The sequence below is a fragment of the Macaca nemestrina genome, chromosome 10 (genome assembly GCF_043159975.1).
Source record: "Macaca nemestrina isolate mMacNem1 chromosome 10, mMacNem.hap1, whole genome shotgun sequence".
Classification (NCBI taxonomy): Eukaryota; Metazoa; Chordata; class Mammalia; order Primates; family Cercopithecidae; genus Macaca; species Macaca nemestrina.
The window spans coordinates 135,758,244-135,781,889 of record NC_092134.1 but is presented as its reverse complement, the minus strand read 5'-3'; the positions used below and the strand labels follow the sequence as shown (position 1 = coordinate 135,781,889).

General features: G+C 36.4%; 1 protein-coding gene across 8 annotated transcripts in view; it reads right to left on the bottom strand.

Moving 5' to 3' along the window:
• The window catches only part of LOC105484233 (CD163 molecule like 1), an 81,608-nt gene that overhangs the window by 8,392 nt on the left and 49,570 nt on the right, over positions 1–23,646 (bottom strand). For 7 of the 8 annotated variants that reach the window (XR_011609417.1, XR_988823.3, XM_011745702.3 and 4 more), the window contains 10 exons: positions 16,049–16,369; positions 12,773–13,087; positions 12,355–12,669; positions 11,904–11,996; positions 11,515–11,829; positions 10,403–10,723; positions 6,399–6,707; positions 5,975–6,007; positions 5,130–5,240; positions 4,276–4,371 (listed from right to left, as the gene is read on the bottom strand). Coding sequence is in view for 6 of the 8 variants with exons in the window: in XM_011745702.3 (XP_011744004.2) it covers positions 4,276–4,371; positions 5,130–5,240; positions 5,975–6,007; positions 6,399–6,707; positions 10,403–10,723; positions 11,515–11,829; positions 11,904–11,996; positions 12,355–12,669; positions 12,773–13,087; positions 16,049–16,369 (2,229 nt within the window). In the remaining 2 variants the exon portion in view is untranslated. Of the gene's footprint in view, positions 1–4,275; positions 4,372–5,100; positions 5,241–5,974; positions 6,008–6,398; positions 6,708–10,402; positions 10,724–11,514; positions 11,830–11,903; positions 11,997–12,354; positions 12,670–12,772; positions 13,088–16,048; positions 16,370–23,646 lie in introns of those variants that run through there. The other variant, XM_071072275.1, reaches the window with a different exon arrangement.

Sequence of the window (23,646 nt, the reverse complement as noted above, 5' to 3'; positions counted from 1 at the left end):
GAAAAGGAAAGAAATTAAGAAAATTAAGAGTTTTTTAAAAAATGGAAATGAAAACACAACATACTGAAATATATGGGATACAGCAAAAAAAAAAAAAAAATACACTAAATAACAGTACTAAGAGGGAAGTTTATAGCAGTAAACACCCATATCAAAAAAGTAGATCGAGACCAGTCTGGCCAACATGGTGAAGCCCCATGTCTACTAAAATACAAAAAAAAATTAGCCAGGCATGGTGTCATGTGCCTGTAATCCTAGCTGCTCCAGAGGCTGAGGCAGGAGAATTGCTTGAACCTGGGAGGTAGAGGTTACAGTTAGCTGAGATTGTACTCCTGCACTCCAGCTTGGGTGACAGAGTGAGACTCCATATTAAAAAGGGGAAAAAAAGGTAGAAAGACTGCAAATAAACAGGCTAATGGTGCACTTCAAGGAACAAAAAAGGAAAGAACAAACCAAACCCCAAATTAGCAGATAAAAAGAAATAATAATAAAAATCAGAGAAGAAATAAATTAAATTGAGACTTAAAATCTACAAAGGAGCAGCAAGATTAATAAGTTGATTTTTTGAAAAGATAAATTGATAAACCTTTAGCTGGACTAAGTAAGAAGAGAGAAAACTGAAATAAATAAAATCAGAAATGAAAAGAGAGACATAACAATTGAGACCACAGAAATACAAAGAATCATTTAAAAATATTATGAACTATAGACAATTTGGAAAACTTAGAAGAAATGGATATATCCCTAGTCATATACAAACTTACCAACACTGCACCATGGAAAAATAGAAAAGTTCAACAAATCAATAACAAGTCATGAGATCAAAGCCATAATAATAATAATTTTAAAACACCTGTCACTAAAGAAAACCCCAAGACCTGATGCTTCACTGCTGAATTCTACCAACCATTTAAAGAAGAACTAATGCTGATTCTATTCAAACTCTTAATGAAATTGAAGAGGAGAGAACACTTCTAAACTCATTTTATAGAGCCAGCATTACCCTGATACCAAAACCAGACAATGAAACAACCAAGAAAGAAGACTCCAGGCCAATGTCACTGATGAACAAAAATATAAAAATCCTCACCAAAATACTAGCAGACTAAATTCAACAACAGATTAAAAGATTTTTCACCAAAATCAAGTGAAATTCATTCCAGGGATGCAAAGATTGTTCAACATGAGCAAATCAATAAAAAAGTGTCAGAATCAAGAACAAAACCCATATGATCACATCAATAGATGCTAAAAAATCATTCATAAAATTCAACATCCTGTTATAATGAAAAGCCTCAACATACTGGGTATAGAAGGAACATATTTCAACATAATAAAGGCCATGTATGATAAATCCACAGCTAATATGATACTAAATGGGGAAAAATAGAAAACATTTCCTCTAAAATGTGGAACAAGGCAAAGATGTCCATTTTCACCACATTTATTCAGCGTAATACTGGAAGTCCCAGCCAGAGCAGTTAGGCAAGAGAAAGACATATGGGTCATCCTAGTTGGAAAGAAAGAAGTCAAATTAGCCTTCTTTGCAGACAATATGGTTTTATAGTTAGAAAAATCTAAAGACTCCACCAAAAAACTGTGAGAACTAATAAATACATTCAGTAAAGTTACAGAATACAAAATTAACATATAAAAATCGGTAGCATTTCTATATCCCAAAAGCAAATAACATGAAAAAGAAATCAAAAAGCAATCCAATCTGCAATAGCTATAAATAATATAAAATACTTAGGAATCAATTTAACCAAGAAGTGAAAGATGTATACAAACAAAACTATAAAACACTGATGAAAGAAATAGAAGAGGACAAAAAAATAAAACTATATTTCATGCTCATAGATTGAAAGAATTAATATTGTTAAATAACCAAAGCAATTACTCAAAGCAATTTACAGATTCAGTGCAATCCCTATGAAAACACTAATGACGTTTTTCACAGAAATAGAAATAACAATCATAAATTTTAGATGGAACAACAGAAGACCTCCAATAGCCAAAGCTATTCCAAGCAAAAGAACATAATTGGAGGTATCACATTACCTGACTTCAAAATATACTACAAAATTATAATAACCAAATCAGCATGGTACTAAAACAGACACATAAACCAGTGGAACAGAATAGACAACCCAGATATAAATCCATGCATTTATAGCCAAGCCACTCTTGACAAATACAGCAAGGACATACACTGGGAAAAGACAGTCTCTTCAATAAATAGCACTGGGAAAACTGGATAACCACACGCACAAGAATGAAACCAGATTCTATCTCACACCATATAAAACATCAAATAAAAACGATTGAATAACTAAATGTAAGACCTGAAACTGTGAAACTACTAGAAGAAAACATTGGGAAAGACTCCAGGATATTGGTCTGGGCAAAGATTCTTGGGTAAGACCTCAAAAGCACAGGCTGCCAAAGCAAAAATATAGACAAATGGGATTACATCAATCAAAAAAGCTTCTGCACAGCAAAGGAAACAATCAACAAAGTGAAGAGACAACCCACAGAGTGGGAGAAAATATTTTTAAACTATCCATCTAATAACGGGTTAATAATCTAAATATAGAGAGAGCTCAGACAACTCAATAGCAAAAAACCAACTAATCTGATTTTTAAAATGGGTGAAAGAACTGAATAGACATTTCTCAAAAGACATACAAATGGCCAATATGTAAATAAATGCTCAACAACACTAATAATCAGAGAAACGTAACTCAAAAAGACAATGAGATATCATACCTCAGGCAGAATGGCTTTTATCAAAAAGACAGGAAATAATGGATGCTGGCAAGGATATGAAGAAAGGAGAACCCTCATACACTATTGATGGGAATATAAATTAGTATAGTCATTTTGGAAAACTGTATGGATTTTCCTCAAAAAACTAAAGATAGTATTACTATATGATTCAGCAATTCCACTTCTGGGTATGTATCCAAAAGAATGAAAATTATATAACAAAGTGATAGCTGCACCATGTTTATTGCAGCACTATTTATTATAGCCAAAATATGGAATCAGCCTAAGTGTCCATCAATGAATGAATGGATAAAGAATACGTGGTATATATACACACACATTTTTAGCCATAAAAAATGAAATCATGTTATTTGTAGTAACATGATGGAACTAGAGGTCATTATGTTAAATGAAATAAGCCAAGCACAGAAAGACAAATATCCATGTTCTCATTAATATGTGGGAGCTAAAAATGTCCCATGAAGATAGAAAGTAGATTGGTGGTTATCAGAGGCTGGAAAGGGTAGGGGAAAAGGAGGATAAAGAGAGGTTGATTGAGTACAAATATACAATTATAAGAAATAAAATCTAGTGTTTGATAAATCAATAAGGTGACTATAATTTACAATAATCTATTGCTATTTCAAAATAGCTAGAAGATAATAATTCAGATGTTTCTGGTATAATAAAAAGACCAATATTTGAAGTGACAGATAATGCAATTATATTAATTTGATCTTTACAAATTATATGAATGTACTAAATTATCACATGTACCTAGAAACTAGGTACATCAATACAAAAATAAAATTTAAAAACAATGTTAATTAAAATAACAATGAGATGCCACTTATCAAATACTAAATTAGCAACATTATAAAAGATGAAACTATTTAGTGTCAGTGATTATTCAGTAAAATACATTCTCATTTATAACTCAGAGGAGTAAAATTTGTTATAGCTATTGGAAAGTCGCTTTGCCAGATGGTGTTCATTGTATTGTCACAGTAATTCCATTATAAGTTATTCCAAAAAAGATGTAGTTTTATGCACTGTTTTGTCCACACTGCATATCATAATAAAATTATTTTAAAAATAATTATAAATGTACAAATATAGATAAGATTCAAGGAACTTAGCCACCATATTAAAACAGAATGTAACGAAATTGGAAAACAATTATTGTTCATTGGGTTTGTAATGAAACTGTGGACAAGGTATTTGACTTATTATTAGAAGAAACAATACTTTTTATTTTAGTCTTCTCTGCTTGGTGCCTCTGCCATGAACTAAATATGACACTGAGGATGAAATAAGTGAGAATGTATATTCCAGTTTTCTTAATTTTGAGTCATATTTTATTTTATCTATTCCCCGTTTGTTTCCCTTTCGTGTATTTTGTATAAGAGGCTGAGACACATCTCCATCCGGTGGGAATTCCTAAATATCAGTGGTATTTATATTCCCACCCTCTCCATGGAATGAGGCCCCTGGAGTTGCACAGACCTGAGGTTCTTGTCCCATGTGGGTCCTCTCTCTTGAGACAGGTCTCCATCTCCTGGAATAAATTCTCCTCGAGAGAACCCCTCCTTCTGGTTGAAACTGAGAATGGATGCTTCATGGTTAGGATTCAAATTCAAATGGCCTATCCCTTATACTAGGACACTTAATGCTAAGGTTTGACACATATTAATCCCTCTGAGCTAAAATCCATTGGCCCTTTCAGCACCTACCCTGCTAGTGAATTTTTAACAATTTTAATATTTATCTTCCTTTTTCTTGAACCCTTGATATTCTTCTACTTTTATTACTAAGTTCTTTACATAGTACTTACTATGTGATGGCCATTTTTCATACAGATGATTAATTTATTTAACTATCTTAACCTAATGAGGTAGTACTATTATTATCTTTACAAATTAGGAAATTGGATTTTGGAAAGGTAGTTTCTAGCCAAAGGCCACACAGCTAGTAAATTATGTAAGTGGTGTTCAAACCCAGGACACTCTTGTTCTTAATCCTCCACCATGCTTCTACATTTTCTATTGGCTATTTCTGCAATCTAGATTCTGAACCCAAACATACAATTCCTTTCCTTCTATCAGCTAAGATATTTGCCTCTCTGACTCATCATCTGTATTGCAAGCTACAGCTTCTAAAAGATTACATTTGTGTAAATGGAAATTGTGGATGGGCTGATTCTTGATCCTTCCACATGCTTCTGCATTTGGCCTGGCACTTTCCAATCCATCTCACTCAAAGTTGCAAGTGTATTTCTTCCCCTCTGCAAGAATCCCCCATCCTGTGTGCCCTTGGTGGCAAGTAACTCACATTTTATACAATCCTAGTGGGGCTCTCACCTCTGAGGGACAGATGTTTTTGTTTCTGAACTTGGTACCACGTGAGAAATAGAATAAACAGAACCAGGAGAAGGAGACCAAAGATACTAGATAAAATAAGTGCAGAATGACCTGTATAGAAATTAAGCATTGATAAGTATTAAACTAGTAGATATCAGTTGTGGGTTTATACATTGTAAAAAAAACTGGTTCCCTGGTTGCTGAGAAGAATAATGGCTATACATTTCAGCATATTCATGAACAATACATAATTTTTGAGAGCTATTTTAGATGAAAACGATCTAGGAACAACTGAATCCAAATCTTTCCATAATTCTATTGCCCTAAATTACTTCCAATTTTATGCGAAAGATTTGATAATTAAACCTTTCCTCTTGCATTACATTCACTACTAAAACATCAGAAATCAGAAAATACTGAGCTGTGAGCTGTGTCTTTTTTCTTTTTTTTTTTGAGATGGAGTCTCACTCCGTCACCCAGGCTGAGTGCAGTGGCATGACCTCGGCTCACTGCAACCTCTGCCTCCTGGGTTTAAGTGATTCTCCTGAGGCTTGAGCTGTTTCTGCCAGTCTCATAAAGAATAGTTGAGAATCTAGAAAGATAATTCTATCTATGAGGGTACCATGAGAGTCTTATCCTTCTCTGCGTGTAAAAAGGATTTTTCTAGAGAGAAGGACTGCATAGCAAAGCAATCATAGAGCTATTGATACCACTGGCTGCGACCCAGAGACTCATCTTTCTGCAATCCAGAGTCTTCTTTGAGTATCATAGCAGTTTCTGCCCTCCCTTGATCTTCCTTATAGCCTTAGGTATTGATGTCAGCACTGATAGGCAGAAGACTATACCTGAGGAGGCATTCGGTGATTTCAGCGACTGTCCTGAGAGAGAGAGAGAAAGACATAAATGAATGAAAAGGAACTGGGTATTTCTTTTCACATCTCCTGTGAATATTGGATGCCATTTAAATATCCTTTTTACGTCTGTGAATATTGGCTGTCATTTAAAATATCACTCCTCAGAATCCTCTTGCTAAGAGGATTTAGTCTAAGGCTAAATCCAGCTTTCTTCCCTCAAAATTATGGGGGCTATTTTAGATAACTGTGGAACATTATCTTATTTAGTTGTGGAAAAACATTAGTTTAACATAGCCTTTCATTCTTCAGCAAGAAATCCTAGTATCTTCAGCTCAACTCTCTGAGTAAGGCTGTTTCCCAATGTTCTCTACCATTACTGGGAGGCTCAGTTTAAGCATGGCCTTTTCACACTTACCAGAGCACCTCACGCCAGCATCTTCCTTGTGTCCACAGTCACTTTGTCCCCAGGGTTTGGCATGACAGTCCCATAGAAATGACTCATTTCCTTTGCACTGCATCTCATCCAGCCAGATGGTTCCAGTTCCCTGGCCAAACGAAGCCTCCTTCAGGGCAGTCAGAGCAGAGCCACAGCCCAGCTGCTGACATACCACTTCCGCCTCGGCCAGGTCCCAGGAGTCATCACACACTGTGCCCCAGGAGCCTGCGTGCCAGATCTCCACTCTCCCAGAGCACTCGGTGTCTCCTCCACGCACTCTTATTCTATCTACAAAGGCACAAAACATGGCTGTCTTTACTCCTGAAGGAGATTGTGGGAGAATGCTGAGGTAGAAAAAAGTGAAGGTAATAAATGTGCTTGATGAATATGGGTGTGGTAAGGAAGGCAGAATTTCAATGTTACATAGATTAGACAAGAACCTGTAAAGTGAATAAGCCCCTACACATGACTGTGGTTTGTCCTAATCACAGTCAAGGGGTGAAGCATCTCCAGCGAGGCCAAACCAGATATTCATTTTCTACTCTAGGCGTTTGAAAACAAAACATATTGATTTCATTTTCCAAATTTCAATGTCCTATCTGACACAAACCTCCTGTCTTGTCCCTCTCATTTTCACGATTTCTCCAAATATAACTAATGTTCGTTTGGCTCAAGTCTGATCCATAGACCATTGCTTCTTCTATGTCTTCCAATTATCAGTCCTTTCTTGCCTTCACTTCGCTCCCTGTAAGTATGTATACTAAGATCATAACTACAAACACTCTCTTTCCCAAATGAACAATGCCTTGGCACTAGTGACCTCTCATTACATGGCTGTGTGCAAATGCAGGATAAGCCTAACTCTCCACCTCCTTTAAGCTGGTTCCTGAAATACTGAGTTTCACTGCAGATAATTATAACCGGGGTCATTTTAAACTTGCTGCCAAAAAAGTTGGCAGAATCCTCGATATTTTAGAATGATCTTATCATTTTTATTTCTCATTCTTTATTATTTTGTTACACTTTCTTTCATATTCTAAGCCTCAGCCTTACCTCTGCCCACTAACCACATGAAGACCAAAAGAGAATCTTGGGATTTCTCTATTGGATCTTAGTTCCCGTAATAATATAGGAAAAGTTACAGTTTCAGTAGTTAATTAACTTTTAGGTAATTTGACTTCTATTCAAAAGGTGTTTTTGATCTAAACATCTCATCCCCAGGTCTGATAAGTCATCCCCAAGTCCCCAAACCTGATAACTTTCACATGTACCCTTTAAAAATTTTCCTTTCTCATTGTCATAAGAGTCCCTCTCCAGTTACCAGGTTAACTCTTTTCTCTCTCGCATAGCCAAACATCTTGAAAGTGTTAATTTTTTCTCTTCATTTTTGTAAATCTCCTGCTCATTAATAAATACTTTTAGACTAGTTTCTACCTCCTACCATTGAATGGCCTATATAATAATAAATCATTGAATGGCCTATATAATAATAAATTCAGAGTATCGTTTTTAATCCTACTTCTTTGCTCTGGTTTGCCTGTATCCCCACCCAAATCTCGAACTGTAGCTCCCATAATTCCCACATGCTGTTGGGGGGACCTGGTAGGAGGTAATTGAATCATAGGGATGGGTCTTTCCTGTGCTGTTCTTGTGATAGTGAATAAGTCTCACAAGATCTGATGGTTTTATACAGGGGAGTTCCCCTGCACATGCTCTTTTGCCTGATACCATGTAAAACGTGACTTTGCTCCTCCTTTGCCTTCAGCCATGATTGTGAGGCCTCCCCAGCCATGTGGAACTGTGAGTCCATTAAGCCTCTTTCCTTTATAAATTACCTGGTTTCTGATGTTTCTTTATTAGCAGCATGAGAACTGACTAATGCATTCTTTCATCCTTTCACAAAATTGACTCAAGAAAATGAGAATAAGCCAATAGTCCGGGACATTCTTTTTAAGTATTAACAAATTACTATCCAAAATAGCTGTAGTTATTCTCTTTCAAATATTGAAACACAATGATTTTATTCCATATACTATTAAAGATCATAAAAGCTGGCAGAATTCATCCTAGTCAATTTTATATTTCAACAAATCTCCAATGCTAATATCAACAAATATAAAAAGAGCACTGAAGAAGATCTATTGCATAGTATCATTCATATACATATAGATGTAAAATTTTAACATACAATATTGATAAATTAAAACTTAAGATAGTTGAAATCCAAAATTTATTATTGGATTTAATTTAATTTATTATTGGTAATATAATTGATCAAATAGGAAAATAGATTTTGGGAAGAAAATATTGAGAAATATGCTTAAAATAATTTTCTCTATATTTAAAGATATTTAATGTGATGTTACTTAAAATGGAAAAATAACTTGAATTTTTTACATGTCCAATGACAGGGATTTGGTGTGTCAGATTACAGTGTATCATATGGTAAAAAAATATATACTTTAACTTGAGAAAATACTGCTATATCAAAAGAGCAGGCAGCACAAAAATGCATAGTATAACTTTTTTGCAATAAAATATACGAATATATATAAATATATACACATATATGATACTCAAGAGTGTAACATCAGCTACATATCGTCAACTGATCATGGTACTATAGGTGATATTTGTGTTTTTTTTCAAGATTTCTGGTTTTTTTTTCAATTTTTGGGGGAATGATATTTTGTGACAAAATTACAATAGTAAAAAGAAGCAAAATGCTTAAAAGTATGAACCACAAATGGACAATACTCATAAATAATGTCCATATCCACTACTAACCAAGCCCATGCAAATTATGTTGATTTAGGTGAAATTTTAATTTGGGAAGTTATGTGTATGTCTGTGTATATGTTTCTCTCTGTGTGTAACATTGATGGGAAGGGTGAAATAAAATCAATGCTCTCATATACTGGTGATAAGAATGAAAACTAATGCATAGGTTTTCTGCTGGAGTAATTAGCTAGTACATATAAAGAATCATAAAAATGTTCACTCATTTTACCCACTCATTATGGGACTAGAAATATAACCTTCAGATATAATCAGAGATTCACTGAAAATGAATAAAGATGCTTATAATGGCATTATTTATACTAGTTTGACACTGAGAAATAGCCTTAACACCAATAATCGCATGGTTATTTATGTTTACATGATAAAATATTACATGCCATTTGAAAGCTATTAATTGAAATTAGAATATATTTACAGTATACTTTTACATATAAAAGTAGGATACAGAAATCCTAAATATAGTGCAATGCTATATATTACACGCATATATATCATACTATATATACATATACACATATACAGTATCTATATTTCATATACATATATCTATATTTCATACACACAATCATAACTTCAAGTTTTTGTACAAAAGGAAGTCTAATAGTTAATGTTTCTGAATATTAGTAATGGTTATTTTTGATAATCAGATTAAACGTGGAATGCATTTTATTGTTTATAATTGTACAATTTCTAAAATCTCTACAATAAACATATTAAATTTTAATCAAATAAGACAATTTTCTTATAAATAATCAACTAACTTCCCATAGTAAAATGTTCTGCAGGAAAAAATAGAGCTGTTTAATCTCCCTAATTAATTCACGTTTCCTCAAAAGTTCTGGGCTTTCTAGAATTTCTAGGACAAAGTATATATATAATATTTTCATTTTTTAAAACACTATAATTTTTTATGAGTTGTTATCCCTTTATGTGCTTTCATCCAGCTTCTCACAAGGAGCTTAAAGGAATCAAAAGAGACAATATACATTTTTAAATACCCTGTAAAATACTAAACCAAAATAATAAAATTTCAATATAGAATAGATGTGATAAATCAGGATTTATTGTCATGCACTTTTCAGTGAGTCTGTCATGTGCTCCTGAATGGAAAGATTTGCTATTTGTGCTAAGTTATATTTCACAGGGCTTCAGTGACAGCCAATGTTTAGAAAGATACCCACCTTCACATGTGATCCAGGTCTCTTCTGCTGGGCTGGAGATTCTTCGCTCCCATGGGGCAGATAGGCACTGCCATATGGAGATATGCGTTTTAGAACACTGAATGTCATCCACCCACATGAAACCAGAGCCTATCTTAGACAAAGGGGCGAGGCTGACAACTCCATTCTCCCCACAGCCCAGCTGCTTGCACACAATCCCTGCTATGGCTGTGGTGATGTTCCTCCTGCCAACGCTGCCCCAGGTCCCATTATAGAAGACTTCCAATCTCCCAGCACAGCTCTCCACTTCAGTTTCACTGTAGAGCCTCAAGGCTGTGAATTCTACAGAGAAATACAAAACTTAGTGTTAAATATTTCCTTTGGAGTTGGAAAATTCCTCCCCAAGGAATCCATTTTTCCCTTGGAAATAATATATTAGGGCTCACGATACAATTTCATAAATCACTCTGACATATTAACAGCATAAATCTGATGGAAACTAAAGGTCTTGTGTGATTTCACGATTAGCGTGGGTTTCCCTAATATAGTATTTGAGCTTTAAATTTGTATCAACTTAAGTTAAAATGCAACCTTCTACATTCTACTCTCGAACATAAATTCAATTCAGGAAATAATCAGGAGGTTAATCCCATTTGCAGGGATGTCCAAGGGAGAGAATACAGTTATGGGTTCTTAGTTTCTGTTTCTGGTCAGGCTGGTAAAGCCCCTTCCTCATCCCTCTTTTCCGCTTACCACTAGAGACAGAAACTAATAACCATGGCTTCAGGCTACTAAAAGCCTAAAACAAAACAAAACAGAACAACAAAAAAAGGCAGATTGGACACGGTTGACAGTGTGTTCTCAAAGCCACGGTGGATGTAACGTAAGGTCCCTTTCTTGGGGTCTAACCTGCTCTGACAGTAAGACCAATCTTATTTTTCTCAGTTATGAATGATACCCAGACAAGTGTAATATGACAAGGGTATTAAGAAATCAGTATAAGACTAGGATTAAAATCAAGTGCCTTTTTTTTTTATTCCTAGGCCATACACTTTTCACTATACTTTACAATTGTGTGTGTGCAAGTGTGTGCACGTATGTGTAGAGGAGGGTGCAAAGGTAGTAACACAGACCTGAGCAGATGACCCCTGCGTCCTCCTTGTGCCTGCAGTCGTGCTGCCCCCAGCCCCGGGAAGGGCACTGCCACAAGTGGGACTCCGTTCCTATGCAGTTCAGGTCATCCAGCCAGATGGGCCCTGACCCAGCCCCAAAGTGAGCAGAGACCGTGGCATTGAGGGCCACTCCACAGCCCAGCTTTCGACACACCACGTGGGCATCGCTCAGGTCCCAGCCGTCATCACAGATGGTGCCCCACATGCCGTTGTGATAGATCTCTACTCTCCCGGCACAGCGGCCGTCCCCGTTCACCAGGCGGAGCCGTTTGTCCTCTTAGAGGAGAAAGTCCAGTTAATAGGTCACATTCTTTAGGGTCGCAGTGTTTCCTAAAACTGATTCTGCTTACCTAAGCAGATGAAAGCACGGCCCTCTGGAACTGCAGACAAATACGGGTCAGATAAATTTGCAACGCATGGCAACAGTGGCCCTGTCAGGCTTCCTGGTGGAGGGTGTAGGAAATGGGGCAAAAGTAAGACCAAAATACATGGAAAAGTTTGAAGAGTTCTGTGATAACATGGAATCAGCAATTGTGGTAAGGACTTCTCAAACCCTGTCGTCTATTGAAATCATTTGTATTAATGATGTCTACTTGTAAATCCCAAACACAGAGTTGTTAACTTCACCCTAGGAATGGCCCTAGTTATCATTATTTCTTACATGTTACTCTTTGACTGTCATGCCTATCCTCTCTCCACCTGTGCCCCCATTTTCTTACCCCTCTTTCCTTTAATCCCACACTCCCTCTACCATCTCTGGGTTATATTGACAGTAGTTAACCATAAGCATTGTTCTCTTACCTGTGCAGATCACAGAGACAGTATTTCCATGGATACAGGGAGGTGCTCCAAGAACTGTCATTTGACAGTTATCCAGAAGTGACTCATTCCCTAAGCAATGAAACCTGTGTCCCCACACACGACCAGTTCTTTCTCCAATATATTTTCCTCCTGTGGTTGAGACAGCAGCCCCACAGCTGAGCTGTCTACATAGAACATGGGCATCTTCTGGGTACCAGTGGGTGTCACACAGTAAGCCCCATTGTCCAAGCACCTTGATCTCCACTTGCCCGTCACACTGGGATTTGCCATTCACCAGTCGGACATCTGTATATCCTGGGAGGAGACAAGGCCATAGAAGAGACATCATGACTTATCCGCTCCAGCCTCATACTCCCCATCTCTAGCCCCACCAATTAAGATTATTTAAAAATCTCACGGGAACAGACAACTCCAACTTCTCTGCTGTGGATACAAGTGTCTTCCGGATGTTGAACCGTGGGGCATAATGCAAGGTGAGTTTCACTCCCTTCACACTGGATCTTTTCGGCCCAAGTTAGACCACTCCCTTTTCCAAAGTGATCTCCCACAGAAAGAGACACGGCATCTCCACAATTTAATTCTCTGCACAGCACATTGGCAGCATGAAGAGAGAAATCAGAATCACAGACAGAGCCCCATGTGTCTGCACGTTTCACTTCAACACGTCCAGAGCAGGGCATATCAGCTCCAACCAGCCTGGGCTGCCTGTGGGCTACAAAATAGTATTTCAAAAGTTAGTTTTTAGGGTTTTCCAATATCTATCCCTGTCTCCAATCTCCACCTCTAACCCCAGAGCAATTTTTTTCCATTCACCTTTAGAATATCCCATTTGTAGTGGCTCAGAGGATGAGATTAGCAGTACAGACTTAAATTCATAGATCTGGATTACATATCTATTTTCTATGTCTTGGTGACCCACCAATCCTAGATTTAGAGCTCCTCAGAAGGAAATGAATTGCACAATTTGTTTACATTAAAAACTACTAAGTAACCTCAGCATTAAACAACATATATGAAGATTTGTAGTCATCTTAAGAAGATGGTGTAATGTAAGAATAGAAAGACTTCCACCTACTGGTTAGATCCCAGTAATCCATCTAAATGAGTAATTTATAAACAACAAAAAAATACTGCCTATTATTCTGACTCTATTCTTTGCAGCAAAACTACTTATATTAGTAATGTAAATTATCTGTCTCCAACCCAGCCATTTTTCCAAACTCCTGACTCATTTATCCAATTTCTACTTAGCATTTCCACTTGGATTTCTTATAGACATCTCAATGTGAATTCTTTGGAGTCTTTTCAAACTTCTATCCAAGGCTGCAGACTTCCATATTCCTATTGATAGAACTCTACCATTCCAGACATTCAAATATTTTGAAATAATTCTTGACTTCTGTTGCATAATTTATCTCACCTTTCAGAAAGTTTTGTTTTCTGTATTTTCAAAGTATGTCCACAATCCCAAAACTTCTCACCCCTTCAATCCTAGTGCCTGGATTGAGCCACCATCATTACTTGCCTGAGTTACTGTATTAGATTCCTACAGATTCCCTGTTTCTGTAATTATTCCTCTATAGTTCATCTTTTAAAAAAAATAAAAACCCAGAGAGGTCATTTAAAATGATGTATCAGGTTAAATCAGTATTCTGCCCCAAATCCTCCCATGACTCCATATTTTACTCAGAGTAAAAACTTAAACTCCTACAAAGATCTACTTGTCCCTCAGTGACCTTCCCCTGCTCATTTACTTCTTTTGGTGCCATGTTCTGATGCTTTACTTACTGCTCTTCAGCTGCACTGGATTCCTTTCTCTTCTTCAAACATATCGGGCATAATCCTACCCCAAGGCTTTTCAACTGGCTGTATCTCTATTTGTATTTTCCTTCTGCATATATGCATATAACTGACTCTCTCATGACCTTCAAGTCTTTGTCTATGTTTCACCTTTTAAGTAAGGCCTACCCCAATCATTTTATTTGGAATTTCATTCTGTCCCATAAACACTCTGGATTCTATTTTCTAGTTCTATTTTTTTCCCATAGCTTCTAACATCAGCTAATAGCATATATTTTACTTCATCGCAGAAAGTGATGCTCTTTTGAACAGCACTACTCTAGAATCTCCTATCAATAAAAAAAATTGACTAACTCCCCTGGAGATTATATTCCTTTTTAGTCATCACCTTATCTATTTCTTCCCCTTAAAATTTCAACTTTTTGGAAATAATCTATGCCTATTATTCCAACATTTTTACCTCCCATTTCCTTCTCAACTTGAAATGATCTCCTTTTTCTAATGTGACAAAACTACTTTTATTAAATTTATTCATGACTTCTCTGTTGCTAAGTTTAGTGGAAATTGTTCAGTTTCATCTATATTGGCTTCTTAGGGTTTTTTTTTTTTTTTAATCCATGTCCCCATCTTTTTGAAACATCTTCTTCCCTTGGCTTTAGTGATGTGACATTCTGCAACCACTATTCCTCAGTATGCTTTTCCAACTTCTTTTATGTCAATAAACTATTAAATATTATTGTTCCTCAGACCTAAGAGCTCCTCTTTCTTTCATTTAGGCTTTAAACATTCTCAATTTACATTTTATTCCTAGATTTAGTTTCCATCCACATATCTAGGACTCTAATAGTTACATCTCCATTCAATAGAAGTCTTCTGATCACCTAAATTTTATATCATATTTCCTCCAACCCTCTTCATTTGATGACTGCTTTACTATTGCCTCATATTTCACACATACAAAATTGGACTCATCATCCCACTCTCTCTAACCTGCTCCTCTTCCAAGATTATCTTTCCAGACAATGAAACTGCAGTGTACCCATCTGCTTAGTCTAGAAACCTTTATCTTTATTCCCACATTCAGTGTATTAAGTTCTGCTGGTTTCAGCTACTAAATATTTCTGAAATTTGGAAGCTTTTCAGCAGCTCTACAGTGAGCATCCTAATCAGAATTCCACATCTTCCCTAGAATTAGTCAACGTGACTCCCAGCATCCAATAGCCTCCTCTCTCCAATACACACACAGACACACACACACACCACACTGCAGCCAGAGTGCTGTCTTTGAAATGCAAATTGTATCATGCTTACAACCTTCAATGGTTTATCATTCACTTTAGAATAAAGTCCAGAATTCCTATTCCATAAATAACCTTTCCCTTCCCTACATATCAAGACTTTATTATAACTTTTCACCCTTGTTCACTTGGATCTAATACCTCTTCTTTCAACCATCTTTTAGTTCCCAGAATAACACAAGCTTATTCCCAAGTGTGGTACTCGAATAAAATACTGCTGTTTAAATTAATTTTCCCAACACTTCTTCATATGATTAAATCATACCTGTCCTTCGCATCTTTCCTTAACTATCACTTCACAGAAGTATTCTCCAACTCTGCAAATAGGTAATATCTTCTAATTATGCCTTCTCATTTCATCTTGTGCTTCTACTTCACACAATTTTAAATAAACAATTATTTTATTATATATTTTTATTATATGCCTGTCTTCTAGATAAGAGGGTAGGATTACTTTTATCTAGTTCATTTACTTTTGACCTAATACTGTTAAGTAGCCACTTCATAAACATGTATTAAATAAGTGCAAAAAATAAATAATTGAATAAGTGTGTTTATCTTTGTCCAGAAATTACCTGAGCAGATCACACTTGCTTCCATATTTAAACGACATGCAGTCTGTTTCCACTCCCATCGTATACAATCCCAGAGAGACGCTTCCCTTCCAGTGCAGCCAGAATTAGATATAAAGATGTGTAATGTTCTTTCTGTGAAATGAGGCTCTCTGTAGACCAAGATTGGAGACCCACATTCAAGTTGCCTGCAAACAACTTCAGCAATGTTTATTCCCCAGCTGTTAGCACACAGAATTCCCGAGGCACCCTGGACTTTCACCTCAACTCTTCCAGCACATCTGCTGCTTCCACCCACAAGCCTCAGCTCCATATCTGATGCATCTGAAACCAAATACCACAATGATTTTAGAGAAGCACTCTGTGTGAGACATTAAAGATTCTTATCCATTCACATACACTAACATAGACCAGTGGCCAAAAGTTGAGAGATTGTTCAGGTCCTGGCTTCACCAGTGTTTAATTTTATTTTGTACTTTCCTTCAAACTTAATTTTCCTTTTTATTGGATAAAAAATAAAATAACAAAAGTACACCAAGGTATGTTTCAAATCCATGAACATTTCTGGCTTATAAAGCAAGGATATAATTTCGCTTACAACATCTTATCAGAGACAGGATAAAAAATAATGTTACTCAATGGCCCTAATTCTTGCCTGAGTATTTGAAGAATTACATATTACATGTTAGATACCGAAGAGAATGTTAGGAAGTGGTGAAATAATTTAATGAAAAGGCGATTCCTCAAGGATCTAGAACTAGAAATACCATTTTACCCAGCCATCCCATTACTGGGTATATACCTAAAGGATTATAAATCATGCTGCTATAAAGACACATGCACACGTATGTTTATCATGGCACTATTCACAATAGCAAAGACTTGGAACCAACCCAAATGTCCCTCAGTGATAGACTGGATAAAGAAAATGTGACACATATACACCATGGAATGCTATGCAGCCATAAAAAAGGATGAGTTCACGTCCTTTGCAGGGACATGGATGAAGCTGGAAACCATCATTCTGAGCAAACTATCACAAGGACAGAAAACCAAACACCGCATGTTCTCACTCATAGGTGGGAATTGAACAATGAGAACACTTGGGCACAGAGTGGGGAACATCACATACCAGGGCCTGTCGTGAGGTGGGGAACGGGGGAGGGATAGCATTAGGAGAAATATCTAATGTAAATGACAAGTTAATGGGTGCAGCACACCAACATGGCACATGTATACATATGTAACAAACCTGCATGTTGTGCACATATACGCTAGAACTTAAAGTATAATAATAAAAAAAAAAGTCAAGGAAAAACTACATAGGGTTGTGATATTACCAAATCCAGAAAAATGGAGAAACTTGCCTATTAGTAATGCCAAATGAAGTAATTCTAAAAAGAAATTGGAGCTCAGGAAAAGAAAACATGAAATTCACTGTATGTGAGAAGAGGAGTAGGTGAGTTTTGTTTTTTTTTTTTTAAATGAAAAATGCTCAGCATCACTAATGATCAGGAAAATGCAAATCAAAACTACAATGCAACACCACCTTACTCCTGTAAGAATGGCCATAATCAAAAAATCAAAAAATCATAGATGTTTGCATGGATGCAGTGGAAAGGGAACACTTCTGCACTGCTGGTGGGAATGTAAACTAGTACAACCACTATGAAAAACAGAGTGAAGATTCTTTAAAGAACTAAAAGCAGAGCTACCATTTGATCCAGCAATCCCACTACTAGGTATCTACCCAGAGGAAAATAAGTCATTATCTGAAAAAGATACTTGCAAACGCCTGTTTATAGCAGCACAAATCACAATTGCAAAAATAATGAACCAGCCCAAATGCCCATCAGTCAACAAGTGGATAAAGAAACTGGTGTGTGTGTGTGTGTGTGTGTGTGTGTGTGTGTGTGTGTGTTATATACACACATATATACACACATATATACACATATATATACACACACATATATATACACATATATATACACATATATATATGATGGAATACTACTTAGCCATAAAGAAGAATGAATTAATGGCATTCACAGCAACATGGATGGAATTGAAGACTATTATTCTAAGCGAAGTAACTCAGGAATGGAAAACCAAACATTGTATGTTCTCACTCATAAGTGGGGGCTAAGTTACGAGGATGCAAAGACATAATAATAATACAACGGACTTTGAGGACTCAGGGGAAAGGGTAGGAGGGGTTGAGGAATAAAAGACTACAAATTGGGTTCAGCGTATACTGCTTGGGTGATGGGTGCATCAAAATCTCACAAATCAAAACTGAAGAACTTACTCATGTAACCAATTACCACCTGTTTCTCCCAAAAACTTATGGATATAAAAAACTTTTTTAAAAGGAGGAAAAAAAAGAATTAAATCAGAAAGTAATTCTGAGCCAAATTGAAAGAGTCAGCTCTTGAAGGAAATTTTTAGCAGTATTGATGTAAAATGAAATGAATCTAATTCTAGAAAGGTTACTTTATCTTTTTAGGACAGTTTGGTAGCTTTGAGCATGCTGTGGCATAGTCTGTGAAACAAAAATAATATTGCCTGCTAATTTGAGAATATATCTAATTATACAAGAGTGTAATACTTCTTTATCTAATTAAAAACTATAAATGGTATCAGCTTGTTTTCTATTGTTTTAGTTAAAAATAAAAATTCATATTATTAAATGCCTATGTGATATCAAACTATTTTTCTACTTTATATACTACATTATCTTAATACATTTATTGACTTCCTAATGTTGACAGATCTGACATGTCAGAAAATCAACTCTGACTTTGTCTGACCAGCTCAAACCTGACCAAGTTACTTCCTATTGGCCTTGAGAAGAAGAAAAATATAATGAACATGGTCTAGAGGACCTGGAATGTCTGTCCTTTCCTGCCACTTCAGCCCCACTTCCTGCCTTATAAAACAGCTCAATGAAATTTTACTACATTGGTTCTTTTGATATAATCTTGTGTAGACATGAGATGATTCTCTAAATAAAACTCTCATTCAGCAGAAAAATAGAGTTGCAATGTATTTCCATTTTAAGCCTATTCGTTACTCTGTGTCTCTGGAGCTCAGTGACAGGGTTTGTGAAACATGAGTTTCTGTTTGTAATTGGCAGGAGTTTCAAAACAATAATCGTGTGAGGGTGGCAGATCAGTCTTAGCAACTTTACCATAAAAGTAAAAAGAAATTTTTTAAAATGGGACTTATTGTAGGTACTGATGTTTAGAGAGCTCTAATTTTGTGTGTGGTGGTGGGGAGGGTGGGAAGAATAAACATATATATCTTGTAGGAATCTCTATCGAAATTGAGATTCCATGAAAGGGTGTCTAGAAACAGATGAACTTTCTTCCCTAAATGAACTACACTAAATATAGGGAAAAACATATTTCACTGCTTTGTAGCAACATATGTCCACTCTGAGAGAGAGTCTTAGATGGAAAAACAGGTGTTGTAGGTGATTCATCATAAAAAGATGACATCACATTGACTTTTAGTTTTTTCTGAATTAAAAAAATATATTTATATATAATTGTTTTATATACATAATTATATATTTTATATACACAATTATATATTTTATATATAATGGTTTTATATAGAATTGTTTATATATAATTGTTATAGATAATTGTTTTAAATATATATATACACACAGAGATATATATAATTCTCAATATATAAAACAATTATTACCAATAAGAAAGTCTGTAGTTTACAGTAACAGATACAAGCACAGAGAAGAAAGGTGTGGGTAGTTTCTACGGACTGGAGTTGGGTCCTGTGTTCAGGAACCCTCAACTGTCTTATTGAAAGACACACTGATACTCATGACTATGGAGAGAAGAACTTTCCCTTAAAAGAGAATAGCTCAAGCGAGAGGCTTCAAGATGGTTGCTAGAGGCACCCAACACTCACCACCAAAAACGATCAAAACAGCAAGTAGATAATTTCACAACGAATAGTGTCTAAGATAGAACACTGGAATTCAGCAGGGAAGTGATAGGGAACAGATCCTTCTGAGGCACAGAGAGAGAAAGAAGTGAAGCAATTGTCTGGTTAGGATTGACTGGAAGCCTGGTAAGGATCCCCACTGTAGAAAAAGAATAAACAAGAGATTCCTAGCAGTCCACATTCCCACTGTGGGCCCTTGCAATCCTAGCCATGGGAGAGCCCCTCAGCTTCTGTGGGTTCTCAGACTAATATAGGGAGCTGCCTAGAGTTTGCACAATAGCATTGTTCCAGAGGGGAAGTTTATGCTGAGTCCTACATCCCAATCCCCAATCCCAAGAACCAAGTAACTGCAGCATGGCACCATTTTGAGAGTCCAGCTCCCACAAGATTGCATCCTGTCCTGGGCCTCAGTAAACCCTACATCTTTGCAAGTCTAGAACCCCACTGATATCCTCCTTCGTCCATCCGGAGGGCTGCAGTGGTGCCATGCTGGCTGGACTGGCAGTGTATCTAGGTCCCAGCCATCTATTCTGCACAGTGTCTCACACACTGGGAAATGGGTAGTTCACAGAGGAGTTCCCCCATGATGAAGAGAGCTGAAGCATGTCTCCCCAGAGCCTGAGAGCCACCTGCCTGGGGTCACTATCACTGATAGCAGCCTCACTTCCTCACAGCAGCAGGGACACTGTGCACTTGCATGAGCCTTCAGTGAGCCTGAAAATGGCTTGCCAGGATGCCATACAAGGACCTACATGGAGGCTTGCCCCACCTGCTACCACCGAAGCATGCCACTCAATGGCCTGTAAATTGCCCCATTCCACTCATCATATCCTGACCCTGTGTGCAACATCAGTAGCCTTGAGGACAGACCTGCACTGCTGGGTGCCACCACCGCCTCCAGCACCCACCTACATGTGCCACCTGGGGGCTTGGAGAATTGCCTGCCCAGCACTGCTAGCACCAGTGTATACCAGCTTGGAACCTGAGAGTTGGCCTGCCACCACTACTGCCGTTGGGGACACCGTGCATGTTATCTAGGGGCCTGAGAACTTTCCCACCTGCCTAACCCAATGCTGCCACTGCTGGTAGACAAGCAAGCCACCTGGAAGCCCAAGAATTGACCCACCTAGATCAGCTCACATTGGTGCTTGCATGTGCCACCTAGGGTCCCATGGACAGGCATGCTTAGCCTGCTACCACCACCACTGAGACCCAAGGACTGGCTTGTCTGATATCCTTATTCTTAGCAAAGCTTCACAACAGCCTTAACTAATAAATATAGTCTAAGCCAAAGAGGAAATCCCAGACACTCTTGACACTGATTACCACTGAAGAAATCATGGAGATTACACTAGAGCATGTACCCAGGATCAAAGATAAACTGTCCTACTCAACCAACACTATAGATATATCTATAACAAAAAGTTTTCCTCCATGAAAGCCAACCCCAAAATTCGAAAGCAATGATTGTTATACCAGATGCACAGATATCAATGATATCAACACAGTGAAACCCCATCTCTACAAAAAACTACAAAAATTGGCTGGGTATGATGGTGCATGCCTGTGGTCCCAGCTACTTGGGGGACTGAGGTGACAGGATTGCTTGAGCCCTGGAGGTCGAGGCTGCAGTGAGCTGAGATTGTGCCACTCCACCCTAGCCTAGATATCAATGTCAGGATATCAATGTCAGGACACAAGAAACATAAAAAGGCAAGGAAACATGACACCTTCAAAGGAACACAATAATTTCTCCAGCAACACATTTCAGCAAAAATAAAATTGATAAACTGCCTGAAAATAATTTTAACTAATGATATTAAAGAATTTCAGTGAAACACACACACACACAAACACAGATAAATAATACAAATAAATTAGAAAAACAATTTAAGATATTAATGAGAAATTCAACAAAGAGATAGAAATCATAAAAAAGAAACAGAAACCATGGAACTAAATAATTCAATGAAAAACATAAAAAATACAATCAAATAAAGCAGAAGAAAGAATTGCAGAACTTGAAGATAAGTCTTTGAAATAACCTAGTAAAAGAAAAAGAAAGAATTTTTTTTTTAATTAAAAAACCTTTGCAACACATGGGACTCCATAAGGTGACCAAATATTTGGATTTTGGGTATTCCCAAATACCCAAAAGAAGGAGAAGAGATGGATAATGGCATAGAAAACTTATTTAATAAAATAATAGCTGAAACTTTCAAAGTTTTAAAAGATACTTAGATATCCAGATATAAGAAGTTGAAAGATGTCCAAATAGCTACACCTCCTCCCACAAAATGTATTCTCCAAAGCACATTATAGTCAAACTGTGACAAGCCCAAGATAAAAAAGTGTTAAACACAACAGGAAAAAAACGGCCACTCATGTGCAAGGAAACCCAGATCAGATGAATAGGGGATTTCCCAGCAGAAATCTTACAGGCCAGGAAAGAAAGGTATTGTGTATTCAAAGTGCTAAAAGAAAAAAATGCCAGCCTAAAATACAATACCCAGCAAAGCTATCGTTCCAAAGTGAAGGAGATATAAGGTCTTTCCCAGATAAGCAAAACATGAGGAAATTCATCACCACTAGATTGGTCCTACAAGAAACACTTATGGAAATCTATATCTGGAAGTGTATATCATCATGAAACCATATGAGAGTATAAAACTCACTAAGCAGACAAATGAGAAAAAAAGGATCTAAGTGTTACCACCATAGAAAACCACAAAACAGCAATAATAAACAAGAGAGAAGAAAATAAAGGATATATAAAACAACAAAAAATAATGAATAAAATGACAGAAATAAGTCCTTATACCTATCAACAATAACCTTGAATGTAAATTAATTAAACTGTCCACTTAAAAGATATAGATTGGCTGAACGGATAAAAAAAAAAATGACCCAAATATATGTGGCCTAGAAGAAAATGACTTCAACTGTGAAAATAGACATAGACTGAAAGTGAAGAAATGGACAAAGATATTCCATGGAAATGAAAACCAAAAGCAAGTAGAAAAGTAGAAATAGCTATACTTACATCAGATAAAGTGAACTTTAAGTTAAAAACTGTAAAAAAAACCAACAAAGATAATCATCATATACAGATAAATTGATCAATTTATTAAGAGGCTATAACAATTCTAAATACATATACACCCAACAATGAAGCATTCAGACATATAAAGCAGATATTATTAGACCTGGAGGGAGAGAGTGACTCAAATACAATAATAATTGACACTTCAACTATTTATCTCAATATTGAAGATATTGTCTAGACAGAAAACCAGTAAAGAAACATCAGATGAAACTAGACTTTAGACCAAATGTACTTAATGGACATTTACGGACTATTTCATTCAACAGCTGTAGAATATACATTCTTTACATCAGCACATAAAACGTTTTCCAGAATAGACCATATTCAAGGCCACAAAACAAGTCTCAACAAATTTTTAAAAATCAAAATTATATAAAGTATCTTATCAGACCACAATGGAACAAAATTGGAAATCAATAACAAGGTAAATTTTGGAAACTAAAAATACATGGAAATTAAACAACATGCTCCTGAATGATCACTGAGTTAATTAAGAAATTAAGAAGGAAATGACAATATT